Source organism: Arachis hypogaea, chromosome 8 (assembly GCF_003086295.3).
Source record: "Arachis hypogaea cultivar Tifrunner chromosome 8, arahy.Tifrunner.gnm2.J5K5, whole genome shotgun sequence".
NCBI classification, from domain to species: domain Eukaryota; kingdom Viridiplantae; phylum Streptophyta; class Magnoliopsida; order Fabales; family Fabaceae; genus Arachis; species Arachis hypogaea.
The window spans coordinates 50,605,473-50,620,026 of record NC_092043.1 but is presented as its reverse complement, the minus strand read 5'-3'; the positions used below and the strand labels follow the sequence as shown (position 1 = coordinate 50,620,026).

The 14,554-nt window shown below is 31.3% G+C and overlaps 3 protein-coding genes across 5 annotated transcripts; 1 reads left to right on the top strand and 2 right to left on the bottom strand.

The window, feature by feature from the left end:
• Positions 1–2,530, bottom strand: LOC112708156 (uncharacterized). Of its 2 annotated transcripts, none has more exons than XM_025760316.3 (6): positions 2,357–2,530; positions 2,088–2,258; positions 1,897–1,986; positions 1,366–1,485; positions 1,187–1,257; positions 1–435 (listed from the first exon to the last, which is right to left on the bottom strand). In XM_025760316.3, exons 1-5 carry the CDS (start codon positions 2,528–2,530, stop codon positions 1,234–1,236), a joined length of 579 nt encoding a protein of 192 aa, XP_025616101.1. In that variant the 3' UTR covers positions 1–435; positions 1,187–1,233. The 2 variants fall into 2 exon arrangements, with proteins under 2 accessions (XP_025616101.1, XP_025616102.1); XM_025760317.3 differs by having other exon boundaries at positions 1–321.
• Positions 2,531–2,931: 401 nt separating this feature from the next.
• Positions 2,932–6,903, top strand: LOC112708155 (uncharacterized). The gene is made up of 7 exons (XM_025760315.3): positions 2,932–3,584; positions 3,689–3,875; positions 4,206–4,456; positions 4,837–4,951; positions 5,454–5,546; positions 5,845–5,988; positions 6,311–6,903. Exons 1-7 carry the CDS (start codon positions 3,235–3,237, stop codon positions 6,425–6,427), a joined length of 1,257 nt encoding a protein of 418 aa, XP_025616100.1. The 5' UTR covers positions 2,932–3,234; the 3' UTR covers positions 6,428–6,903.
• On the bottom strand, positions 6,759–13,337 carry LOC112708154 (nucleotide pyrophosphatase/phosphodiesterase). Of its 2 annotated transcripts, none has more exons than XM_025760313.3 (12): positions 12,991–13,337; positions 11,409–11,500; positions 10,302–10,377; positions 9,636–9,758; positions 9,460–9,552; positions 8,836–8,965; positions 8,644–8,725; positions 8,401–8,533; positions 8,111–8,316; positions 7,894–8,019; positions 7,488–7,797; positions 6,759–7,271 (listed from the first exon to the last, which is right to left on the bottom strand). In XM_025760313.3, the coding sequence occupies exons 1-12, from the start codon at positions 13,204–13,206 to the stop codon at positions 6,966–6,968; spliced, it is 1,893 nt and encodes a 630-aa protein (XP_025616098.1). In that variant the 5' UTR covers positions 13,207–13,337; the 3' UTR covers positions 6,759–6,965. The 2 variants fall into 2 exon arrangements, with proteins under 2 accessions (XP_025616098.1, XP_025616099.1); XM_025760314.3 differs by having other exon boundaries at positions 6,871–7,271; positions 8,401–8,479.
• Between the last annotated feature and the right edge of the window lie 1,217 nt (positions 13,338–14,554).

Here is a 14,554-nt window from a genome sequence, read left to right as displayed (position 1 = left end):
TTTATTTGTTGAAAGTTGAAACTTCTATATTCCCATTACAAATGGGGTTGTCACATCCATGAATTACGCAATAGAATAGCTTCCATCAAGGGAAGGAAACTACTCTATCCATTAAACTATGACGTTATATTAACGCAAGTTGTATCAGATTAGAATGTTCTCATCTAAAAAGCATGACTATATAAACATTTAAAAATAATAATAAATACCAAACCAATCATCAAATGCCAAAGGTTTGGTCAGTTTTTAAGGATCAGTCCGAATCATGCTTCAACTACTCCCTCACCACCACCACAAATGTCAATGCAGCTTGAATGCCCCCTTCAAATACGCAAAGATCCAAAACTCAGATCAAGTTGAAATCACCATCAAGTATTAACTTTATAAATACAGACACAGCATCAATATTTGGCAGATATTACACACTTCTATTATCTGCAAGATATCAGAAGTGACAAATTAGAGAATTTGAAACTAAATCACATACCAATATATATAGGCAAATGCTAATGCGCTTTGGAGAAAGTAAGGACGCCCCTTGATATAAACCCTAAAATTTAAACTATGAATTCTAAACCCTAAATTATAAATTATAAATTATAAATTTTAATCATTGATATAAAAAAAATAAATGAAGAGCTAAGATTGGTTTAGTTGGTAAATACAGCACTCTTTACTTAGTACAGAGTGTTTAAGGATCAGCCATATATATATACTCAAAATCTAACAGATGTTTACAGTTTTACATGTAATGGTCTGGGGAGTCTAGAGTCGACCTGGCAATTTTATTTCCATTTCTCTTAATCACTTGGCCATTGAAGCGCTATTAAACATGTTATGAACTGTTTCTCATAGAAGATTACATCTAATAAAAACTTTTAACAACTTGGGTAGAAACACAACACAATATAGTTGCATCCCTCGCTGAAAGAAAATTTCAAATATGTCAAGAATGCAATTTGATTAGGTTAAAATATCAATCAGATTATTTTTTGCCACAAAAAATTTGGCCAGCTTTAGTCTACTAAGGGTATGTTTGGTTGCAGAGTGAACATAAGAAGGAAATTTTCATTTTGATTTTAATGTGTAAAATTACACGGAACTCACCCACAAATTCTACTTAATTTTTACCTTGACAACCAAACAAACACTAAGAAAAGCAGCACACCAAGTTAGTCATGCATACCATTCTTTATGACACATCTCGTGTGAAACTCCACTGGTTTACTGTTACTAATGGCCATTTGGTACCTCCTCCTAACAACATAAGACAGGCTAATTAAAATATCACAAAGCCAAAATAAAAATAGAATTCTATTCCTATCCAATACTATATTAAAGAACAAATTTCAGGAAAATATTTACTGAGGTTGAAAATTGGTCTCTAATACTGTGCATTGATTTCAGCATCATCTCTAGAGTGTCCGTAGCCAACCGGAACTTAACATCAAGCTCTCCAGAGTGAAGTTGAGAATCATTTTGAAGCTGAAAATCATAAAGTTGAACTTGACCATTATACATTGAATACCATATGTGCAACTTTAGAATTTAATTTTATTGTATGACCAGCAACAAAAAAAAAGTTATATGCATTGACATTCAACCATACATTTTCTATAATCCATATTAGCAAAAATGTTTTACCCTCAAAGATATAAAAAACTAACAAAACCCTTACAGGCACAGCTTTGGCAAATTAGTCTCTAAAATATAAAAAAAAAACTAACAAAATAGCCCCTAAAAGATCAATTGCTAATAATTTCATCTCTACTTGTGATTAATTTATCAGTATTTCAATCTTCCATGGACGAAATTAGTGATTCTCCCTAAAAAAGAAAAGAGTATTTAAAGAGATTGATCTTACTACAGTTGAATAGGTGCTATATGCCTATATACCTTCAAATTAATAACAGCTGCAGGGTCTGTTGAATCTTCATCAACATTTGCCATATTCCATGTCATTGCCTTTAACCTAGGCACAACATTCTGAAACACACCACACACACACACACACACACCCCAAATTACAACAATCCTTAGAAAAAATCGCACTCATAATCAAAATCAGAATAAGTAAATGAACGAACCTTATCTTTGAGCACATCTTGTTGCCACAATGGCTGAAACTTGTGCAACAGAATCGTCAACAGCTTCTGCAGTTCCGGCAACACTTCATTCGGAAAGAGCTTGGTGATTTCGTGCTTGCTCGTGTTCTCATACACGCACCTCCGAATCAACATTCGAAGACACACCAGAAGCTGCAAATAGAAGAGAAGAGAAGAAAAAGAATTCAGCTAAGCATTATTACAAACAGTTGGTGAGTTGAAATTGAAGGAAGATTAAAACGGCAACTAACGGGGTCGAGGTCGGTGTCGTTTTGAAGCTGGAGGATGTCTTGGATGACACGTCGTTCTGAAGAGTCGAGACCGCACTTTCGCGTTCGCCAGAGTGATTCAAGAATGTATTCAACGGATTCCTTTGTGTTGGCCCTCAGAAGAAGCGACAAATGACCCCACAGCGATTGCTCCATACTCACCACTCAACACACTTCTTCGTAGCGCTGTTCAACTTGAACTGTTCTCTGTTCATGACCGGTTCAGCCGAATGTCAAGTTATGTGTTAACAAAATTAAGAGTTCAAAAACCCGGTTCAGATTATACTAACTAGTAACTATCTCTAAATCCTTCAAAATCCCAACCATATATCACTGCGTTTTACTATTTTCCTCTTCAAAAGTCTAACCATCTATCATGCAAATCCCTTGCCTTTAAACCTGCTTTGTCTATCGGAAATAGACTTTGCCTGTTCTTCCATTATTCTGTCAAATCCCAACCATATATCGCAAATCCCTCTTCCTACTATTTTTGCTCAGATGATGGCTTCTGTCAACAATTGAGTTGTGTGTGTTTGTGTTTTTTGTTTTTGACCAAATGAAAAAATAAATAATAGATATGATTTTTGGTCATAAGATAAATAATAGATTGAGTTGCATTCGGATGTAGGTTTGTTTTTGCTCTTGTTTCTTTTTGGGCTTACAAAAATTCAGAACTTTTAGCTATGCCCATTTTGGGCCTGAAGATGGTCCATTAAACGATTCTTTTCTGTGTAGCGAAAAGAGAAAGAAAGAAAAAGAAAAAAACGTTCAAAACGACGGGGAAAGCGCCAAACTGTGTATGTGTTCAGTATATTATTTTGTGTTGTGATTTGAGAGAAGCTGAAGGAGCGGCTCTAGCCATGGCACCGCACGATCTCCGCCGTCCATTCAAACGACCGTTGATCTCTGATCAAGAGAAGCGCAGGCAGCAGTCCCTGCTCCGGCAGGCACAGAATCGACGCGACGCCCAGAACCATGCTCGATTCCTCGCCTCCACCGCCTTATCGCTCGAACAACCGCACGAACTCGAACCCGAACCCGAACTTCACGACGAACTTATACCTGACTCCGAAGCTCCCGAGTCACCGAAGGAGCTTGACGTGGTTGAAGCGTCGAAGCTGAAAGGCGCGGAGGCTCGGAAATGGTTCGCGAAACAGCTGATGCATCCCGAATGGATGATCGACATTCCCGAAAATCTCTCACAAGACTGGTTCGTAGTTCTTACTTACTCTCGTTCCTAATTGAATCTTCTAGAAGTTTTCGTTTCAAATAAATTTGAATTTCAAATTTGATTGTCTGTTTATTGTTTTGCAGGTTTGTGTTTGCTAGGCCTTCTGGAAAACGATGCTTTGTGGTTTCGTGCAACGGCACGACGATAAGTCGTTTAAGGAACGGTTCGATACTGCACCGTTTTCCGTCGGAGTTACCGAATGGTGCGAGAAGAAAGGATTCCTCTGGTCCTGCTCAGTCTTACTCCATTTTGGACTGCATTTTTCACGAGGTTAGTTATTTCGTTGCTGAGTTTTCTTTAATTTTATTTATTTATTTTCAATTTTGATCCTCTAGTTTTACTTGTTAATGCAACTGTTCCATTTATAAGCAATATATATATAAAGAATTTGATTCTTGTGCACCGATGTGTAGGTTTGCAAGAGTTTTGAGTTTGGGGGATGTTACTTTTACATGTGAAAACAAATAAAATCCTATAAATATTGTGATAATAGGCATCTCCATTTTTTGTATCGCTTAGCAATTTGATAATTTGTGTCTTTCACTTGTTCTCTCTGCACTATCTTGTTCTTGAAAAACTTCATTTGTTTTGGGTTATCAGGTGGATCAGACTTACTATGTGATTGACATGGTTTGCTGGCGGGGCTACTCGCTTTATGATTGCGCCGCAGAATTCAGGTTTTTCTGGTTGAATTCCAAGCTTGCTGAGACTGGCGCTTGTGAACCTCCCTCGCATTATCACAAGTATAGGTTCAGTTTGGTTCCAGTGTACTGCTGTGACCAGAGTGGTTTATGTGCTGCTTATACTGGATCGGTGCCTTATGTCAAAGATGGTCTTCTGTTTTATAACAAGTAATTACAAGCCTTCCTTACAACGTATTCTTCAACCTTTGTATTGTTTTATGTGCTACTGCTGTGGATGTTGAGAGAATTTCGTAAGAACTTTCAATATCAAAACACATTTATTCCGATTATGCTAACCTAGGTCAGAATGCACAGATTTTGCAAATGGATTGTTTTGCATATTTGTTGAGAAATGTAGTCTTCTCAACTGGCATTCCTAATGCTTGAGAAATAACATGCAGTGAATTAATAACAGAGTGTCTGGGCCTTTTCTCACATATTACTTGTGGTATCTAATAATGAGCTTTTGGTTAAGTTTATTTTCCATTTTCATTTGTTATGCGCTCTTTTCTTTTTGGTGATTCCTTTTGATTTGGTTTATTTCTTAGGCATGCACACTATCAGACAGGAATTACACCACTAGCATTGGTTTGGAAGGATGAGAACTGCAGTCAGTATGTTATGGACACAGATAGCAAAGGACAGGTTCCAAATCAACAGCAGGTGCTGTCCATGCTTCCTTTTTATATTTTCATTGTTTGCCTTGTCATGCCATTTCTTTGTTGTGTATATATTTCAGTTTTGTCTCGTGTTTATGGATTTCCGGCCCTTGTGACAAATTGAATATTGCATGTATGGATTGACTATTTGTATATCTTTTTATGCACACTATGAAACGATTTTCTTGCTTTATAGTTTATATTTCTTTGAGAGTTGTACAAATTTGATTTTCAAGAAAAAGTGTATATCCCGTAAGACAACCTCATTGTGAAGTATATGCTTGCTCTGTTGGAGTTTTACCATATAAGATATAGTGTGATTTTGCATGTCTCCCGATACAGTTTTTTTCTCCTGGTAGCAATGGTACTGGGTAGATGAAATCATGAAATTAAATAAAGTATATTCTTCAAGTCTGCATACTCATTCATTATTTCCTTATATGATAATTTTAATGAGTGCTGATGGTCCAATGATGATCGATCAATTTTCTGGCTTACCAAACCAGGTGGTTTTGGAGCTACAAGAAGGTGGAAAGCTGTGCACTTCCGATGATCCTCCTGTAGTATTTGGATGTTTAGATGGAGGCTTTATGCATGAGGTTTGTTTGAAAGAGGAAAGAATTGTGCTCCTGTATCTTTTACTTGAATTAATTGTGAAAATAAACAAATTCTGCATCTCTGCCACTATATATAATGTATCTTTACAAGGCTTCTAGAAAATTGATTTTCTTTTGAACATCATTCAATTGATGGGAAAAATAATCATGTGGGTGGAATGTATGACAACCTTTCAATCATGAAATGTAAAAGCAAAGACAAGTAAATTAACCATCAAAAATCACTTTTTTTCCCAATGTTTTACCAAGTAATTTTTATACAACTTTCTTCTATTTGCAGTCAGAGTTGCATTCAGGATGTCTTGTACGGTTTGCAATTGGAGAAGGGGGACTGGTTTTGGTGGATGGAAAACTTGAGAAAGCTGATCTAAATTATCTAGGCAAGGCCAACCGTGCTCGTGCTTCTGCTGATAGTTTCTCTAAGGTAGTAAGGGAGTATTCTAGCAACCTTCTTAAACTATCCACAACTTCTCATTTCATCAAAAGACCAATATTTGGCTATGGATGGATGACAAATCCATGTGAAACATATATTAGCTATTTTAATTTTTAAAAGGGAATGCAATCACAAGGTATACCATTTGATTGCCAGGGGAAACACTACTTATCCTATTTAACACAATCACTATAGATAATTATTGGTTCAACAATCTCAGGAAAAATTATTGATTCATATTAATTTTTTATCATTCATTTTTATGGAAATTTTGAGTGTAGTAGTCTTAATGCAATTGTCAATTTTACAGGTTATGTTCCAATACAGTGTTCGACACTCTCCTCTAAGAATTGATGATTTGTTAGGATCTGTCAACTCAGCAGCTGATGAAAGTAACAAAGTTTGTGATATTGAAATGGATGGTTGATAGAAATGTATAAAGGCTTTCAAGTGTCAGTATCTTGCACTGAGTCCAATTTTAACAAGTTTCACCTAAAGTTTTGGTTTGCAAATGATGTTTATGCTTTTTGATGGCTTCCATAACTTATATCAAGGATTTGCAGAATTGCTAGCATCCCACATTTTCAGAGAGAGGGAGTTGTATTTGTCATGTCTAAGAGTGCATTTTGCCAAATGCCAACAAAGTTTCTTTAACCAAGATGGTAGCAGGTGTGCATATTCGATTTCATTTTGTCTATGGTTCATTTGATGCTGATGTAATGTATCTTATTTAGTTTTCTACCATTAAGCAACATAGATAGGGAGCACATGAATGTATAGTACAGGCTATAAAGTTTTAGTGGAGTGATTTCCACTCATATATTGGAAGTTATGTGCCAGTCTTCCTCTATCTTACAGGGAGAGTAAATATATAAGAAGGCCCTTATTATTTTGAGTGTTTTATTCCATTCCACTACAAGATCATTAAAAATCACTACAAGTTCAGAGACATAACAGTCTAACGCTCAGGTTGCTAAAGTGATTTTCTCACAACCATCATGCACACAGGCCAAGACATCCCTGTAGTCCCTATGAATGGTGAAATAGTCATAGACCAAACCATCACTACTCTTCTTGTACTCAAACATGAGATATGAATGGTTGAATGCTGTCAACTTGCCAAAGCCGAAGTCATGGTCCCTGTAAATACTCCAGACAGGGGGTGACGCCACGAAGTCGGACAAGTGGCTTCCCCCACCGCCGACAACAACATGGATTGTACCATTCACAGTGCCAGAATAATGTGTTTTTTCTTCGTTGACACATTGATTCTGCATCATATCATAGCCATTTAGATAATTAGCATTCTAGCTGTGTCATCTTTTCTCATTTCATTTGTCACTTATGAAGAGCGCACACTAACATTTCTCCGATATATATATATATATATATATATATATATATATATATATATATATATATATATATATATATATATATATCATGAAGCAATGAAACAATGGTTTGTCAAGTCATGATTTATTTACCTGATAAATTGGGCATACTCTTTCATAGTTATGGACATGTCCATAAAATGCAATGTCTACTTTGTACTTCTGCCAAAGCTTTTGGAGAGATTCCCGTCCCATGGGTTCTTCAAATGAGCCCTCCATGCCATACCAAGAATTAGAGGAGTACCCAAGTGGACGATGAGCCGCAAATATCAGCCATGGTTGCTGCTTTCTGTCAACTGTTGCAAGACAATGCTCAATGAATTTGTACTGTTCTGTTCCCTCTCTCCAGTCATGCTCACTGTCTGCTATACAGAACCGGAACATGCCATAATCTGCTTTGTACCTGCATTTTTCCAATTTTTCATCCATAATCTGAAATCAAATTCAAAAAGGTAATGATGCTTCATCATATTTTGTATTTATAATGAAGGAATTTTACCAGAATTTAGCTTTGTTCTCAGCAGGATAATAATACATGGTTTCTGCTGGAACCCCGCATTCACCACCTGAATCCGGAGTATCATAAAATGATCCTGTGTTTGGCCAATCACGTTCATGGTTTCCACTGAACCAGATATTTTTCAGTCTCATAAGAATCTAGAAAATGATAACTTCAATGAAATGTAATGAAGGGACATGCCAAGAAGCCAACTAACCTTGCAATCATGTATGGTACTCTTGATGAAATTTCTTGCACTTGAGCTGTGAATTGGTCCCACTGTGAGATGTAACCATTGGCATATGGCATGTCCCCAATATGGAAAACAATATCATAATTTGCCAAATCCTCAATGAGTCGATCAGTGGTGTTAAGTGATCCAGGTTGATAATCAGCATATTCATTTGAACCATCACGCTCAGCCTGAAAGATTGCATGAGAAGAAAAAGGTTTGGAGTTCACTACTACTAAGTTTTGGTTAAAAGAAATTCTAATAGTTGGTACTACCTTTCCCATGTCACCAAATATAATAACACGTTGCAATGAATTCTGTCCAGGAAATGGTGGTGCCTTGAATGAAAAAGTCCTACTCCAAACGTAAGAGCCATTAGTCAGAAAATGCCCCAACGTGTAAGTGTACCTGTGTTTTTATTTTTAACAAGAAAAAAAGAAAAAACAAATTAGAACAAACAATGGCATGTAGTGGTAATGCCATGAACATACAAATATGATAGTTGAATGCATGCAAACCTCAAATTAGGCCACAAGTTCTTAAGGAAGCTTGTGTGTATGAAACCTGGGTCACGCCACCCAACAGTTCGTGCAGGTTCACCTGTAAGAATTTTCGAAATTAATCACATACTTATTCGTTAATTTAAATATTTGTATCAATAATTAAGTATTAATCAATTTCAAAAAGATCATGAATAATTAAATTCATACCACACATGCTGTTTCGATTAAATGTCAATGTTCCAGCAGGAGCACGTCTAACCTCTCCTCCATTAGAAACATATTCAACAAAGGGTATGGCATCTCTATGGTCATATCCACTTGTCCATGTGACTGTCATCTACACTTGTTTAAACATTTCTTTACATTGTTAGCATCTATCAATGCTTAATTTATATTACTCATGCACCAATTTCCATAACCCCAGCATTAATTATAGCACAATAATTCAATCATTTTTTATTTTTTTTAATGATCATTTAAGTAGTGTAGTAAAATTTTTTTTTTATTAACATAAGAACATGTAAATATGTAATTAGATATCTGTGTAAAATATTTGATAATAAAAATAGGATTCATTTTGATGTGCTAAGGGTGTACCGATATCTAACACATGAATTTAATTACATATTATCATAATAAATATAACTACTTTTTAATATTTCATGTGTGAATAGTCATAAAAACACGCTGAATACTTTATCCCAATCAAAACGAATTATCTAGATATTTACATTTACTAATACACACATCAAAATATAAAATTAATGTTCAAACATACAATAGATTTTGCATCAAAATGAACTATTTGAAGGATGTTATTCAAGAACTTACTTCATCCCAAGACTTGCCAAGAGCAAGACGCGGATACACAGGTGCTTTAGGGTTCAAAAATCTTACGTTTTTTGAAACTGCCACAAGCTTTGGCTGCAGTGATCAATCTCATGAATACCAGTCAGCATTTCAATTCATCTATTATATTTTGAGTATTATTATTTAATAATCATTACCGATGATAATCCTCCAGAAAAGAGTGCAAAGGAGAAATCTTCACGTTGATTAATCAACTGGAACTTCAAAACAGCTGCCCCAGTCTTAAGATAGTTTGAATTATCGTGATTTGCAAACTTGTACTGTCACATGCATTCATTCAAGTCATTTTTTACATTACAATAATTCGAGTAATATTAAAGTATATATATATATACTGACATATATTTTTTTAAAGTTAGGAGAGAGATTCAAATGTCAAAGCCGAAACCTCTAGGTGAAGATGAAAAGACTATGTCATTTGAGTTATAGCTCCTTGATATCTTAGTTATACAAAATCTAATAGAATAATTAAAATAGCATTAATTTTAAAGAAAGTTAAGTAAGGTTTATTGTGTAATTATCCTTTTTGGACAGCACCACTTTTGTTTATTCGGGAAAAATCCTCTAAAAACAACAATTATTTGTGGATGGAGGTAGTAATTAATAAAAAAGTATAATAAACCAACTCTGAAGTAGCTAGTTTTAGTATTAGAGTATTTTTTATTATAAATTATTTTTTAATATTTTTTAAAGAATTTAGAGTATATTAAAATTTAAAAAAATTTCTAATATTGGCTAAAAAAAGTTGACTTCCTAATTGAATTATTAATAATATATATCACTGATTTATTAGCTTTGCTAACCTTTATTGGAGCTTGGCAAATGTATGGAGTTTCTTGCCAGCCAATGCTGTCTGGTGCTGGTGGACAATTTCCTGAACTGCATTTCATAATAAATTTATTTTCATTTATTTTGTTTATTCACATGTTCATATATCTTTGAATGACATATCCAGAAATTATTATTATTATTATTATACTCTAACCAATCTTATAAACATGGGATGAACATTTGAGTTGCACGAATGATTATTGTATTTTATTTTTGGAGTTGTATATATACTAGGTTACATCGGATTTATATATATGACTCAATTATAGTGGCTATAAAATTTTATCAATATTAAAAGAATATAATTTAAATTTAGGTCATATTTTTTTATTATTTGACCAATTTTTAAATTTAATCATTTTTGTTTTTATTTTTTTAAATTAAAAATTATTACTAAATAATAGAACAATATCACATTAATTTTAACTGCACTTGTTAAATATTGGCAAAAATTTCATATGCATCGTAATCTCATAGTCACCATAATCATAATAACCTTTCCGTATAATCAGATACATTAAATCTGTCACTAAATTTAAAACGTACTGAAAGATGCCCTTATCGTGAATGGAAGTTTTTTTATAATTTTTGTGTCTAAAAATAGAAATAAAAAAAATGGGACTCACTTTTTTTATTTTTGAATTTTATGACTAAAATTTAGTCATTATAGAATGTATCCACTGATTCCATTCATGAAATAGAGAAAGTATTATTAAATAAACGTTTTCAGAGTGGTTATTAATATATTTTTAATTAATTAAAAATACAAAAACGTGATCCACTTTTTAAAATATAAAATATTTAAATTTTTTTAAAAAATTAATTTGTTTTTATATATTTTAAACAGAAAAATTTAAATACCTTTTATTTTAAAAATTAAAGACGTTTTGTATTTTAATTAATGAAAAAAATTTATATATTCAAATTAAAAATTTAAAGATTTATTTGTTTTTTTTAATTTAATAACTATTACCAATAATACTGACTAAATTACTAACTTTTATTCAAAAGATAAAAAAAATCACATTTTATTTTTTTAAATATAAAAAAATTAGAGAAAATCTATTTCCACGCATTACCTGAATTTTGCAGGAGAAAAAACTCCAACCCAGTCATCATTTGATGGCATTGGATTTAGAACTTTCACAGTCACCCATGCTGTATCCTCGCCCTGCAACCATATTATAAATGCTTATTAAATAGATTTGAAAAAATGTGTTAAAAAATAAAAAATATAAATTTAATTTTAAATAACACTTTAATATTCTCAAAATTGTATAATCAGCGTAACTATTATAGTGACAATAATTATAAATTCCACTATATTTATTTAAAATTTTAAGAGAAATAAGTAATAATAAAAATTCTCAATGCTAAAATTAAACCTACATATATAAAATCTGAAGCTAATAAGGTTTATATACATTAACATCTGTATAATTTTCAAAAAATTAAATATAACTTATTTTCTTGCTAGTGAGTAGTGACATATTGTATATCTTTTCTATGCGTGACTCGTGTTAATTTAATATCAGAGAAAAATAAATACATAAAAATATCCCTATTGTTAAATTAATATATATATTTACACACAGTTATTGAAGCATTATGGATTTAGACTTGACTCTATCAGGAGAAAAAAAAAACTTGTTTATTAGATTATTAGATATGTCTAGTTGGATTTTTTTTAATAATGTATCATACCACTTTAATTTCCTGGTGATAATAATATTTTATATTAACACATGATGATGCTTAAAATAAAATAGCAAAGGCTTTCTACCTGCTCCGGTTATTGATTAATTTATTAAGGGTTTAAATATCATAATTTATAGAAAAGACCAAACTAGCATGTACCCGACATTGAGAATATTATTATCCTAATAAGATTTTACTTTTAGATTTTTATAGTGAGTAGCGAGTAGTGACAATACTAACAGGAATAATTAATAATTGAATATAATTAGCTGTTCATTCCTTCCATGTTTTTTTTTTTCCCTAAATTAAACCAACATCCAATAAGCATTTTCCATTCACAAAGTAGGATCCAAGAGATGCAACAAGCCAACCACCAAATTAAAGTAAGTAGGAACCAATGTTAATGCATTTCGAAAAATATAAAAATGGTAGCATTTTTTGAATTTTAAATTATAAATTTTAAATTTTAAATAATAAATTTTTAATTCTAAGTCATTGATATAAAATATAATTTTTAATTTTAATCTACTAATAGTGTAAAATAATTTTACATATTTATTGCGCAAAATCACCTTATTAAAAAAATTATTATTTTTGTTGACCGCGTGAATGGTCATTCAAAAGGACGGTACGATTATATAAAATATTGGCGAGTGCTAAGTAAATAATGATTATATTGAACAATATAAACAACCACCAATTAAATAAAAGTACACTACACTTTTAAATTAATCATCTAAATCTTAATATTAAAATAATTATCGGTACATCTAGTGAAATAAACATCCAATATATCTATTGTTCACATTTTTTAATATTTTTTTACGCCGTCGGTGTATCAAAATTTAACTTAAATAATAAATCCAAATTAATAATTGAATATATTAATGATGAGAAACAACAAAAAGAAAATAAAATACATAAATCAAAATCAACATTAAGAATGATTAGATTGGAAATTACCGAAATGCCCAGCACTGTAGGAGCTGCTGCAACGGCGGCCATATTGTTAAGTGCAAGAACGGTTTTATGAATGGCAATCTTTGACAATGGCTGCACTCCCAAAACATGATTATGCCCTAAAACCATGCCCAACTTGGTGAACCAAAATAGCATCAAAATCATAATCATGTTTTGCTGCTTCAATAAATGATTACTAACACTACTACTCCCTTTCATTTATCTGATCTATATCCAAATGATGAAAAATAAAAAGAAGTAAGTGATGATATACTATATAGTTCAATAATATGGCTTTTTTTCTGAATAGAGACTAAGAAGCAAAAAGGGATTTGCGCAATGGAACTTGTTTTCGCTTAGAAAGAGACCTTGTCTTCGTATTTATAGAGTCCAATCCGTTTGAAAAACAACTAATAATAAGTAATAATGATGAATTTTATTATTTTAAAACACATCTATCTAATATTTGTTCTAAAAAATACTTATGATTCTTACTTTTTATTTTTAAGAATTAAAAGATCAATTTAATTTTTATATTATAACAGTGTAAAAGAATTTTAGACAAATAATATATTATATAACATCAGCAAAAGTAATAAATTTTTTAATCTATTACTTATAAAATTATTTAAATACATCAAATTACCGTATACAACTTTTATACTCACAGTATTCAATTCTTATATTTATTTTTTTATTTTTTAAAGAGAATTTATGTATTTTTTTATCTAAATGAAAATAGAAGAGAAGAATGATTAACTATATATATACACAAAAGCAAAATAAATTAACAGAATTTTAAATTTTAAACTACGTTAATAAATTAACAGAATTTCAAATTTTAAATTTTTTTATGAATTTCTGACTAGCATAACTTACTTAAAGAAAGACAAGTATAACAAATCTTATTTCTAAAAATAAAATAAAATAATAAATAAAAATAAAATAAAAATTTAATAGTGATTACTAACGAATTTTTTTTCTTTAACAATGTGATTATAATTATTCTTGAAATTAAAGTACTTTTTTCTCATTATATATGTTTTAATAATATATAATTATAGCATAGTAACTATTAGTCACAATTATTAGAAGAGGGAATCCAATAAGAGTTCAAGGTTTTAAGTTCTTCTCTTTGTGCATTTGCCATCAGGCCAAAGCTTATATATATATATATATATATATATATATATATATATATATATATATATATATATATATATATATATATAACTTATCCTAAAATTTAAGTTACCTCATCTTAATTATCCAACATACACTCACAAATATAAAATGTAAAAAATATCTCTTTTTCTTGATGAATCCAAAGAACACTTTAAATTTCTCTTCAAATAGCACCCAATCAACATCTACCAACAGTGATAGATCAAAAAAATTTTAATAGTAGAGACAAATTAAATATACTAAAAAAGCCTAAACCTATATATAAAAAGTATATTTATATAAAATAAAAAAATTAACTTATAAGAATTTTTTTCTCTTTATTTTCAAAATAACTTAATATTTTTTAATTTAATTTTTGTACATTATTAACTTAAATATTTTT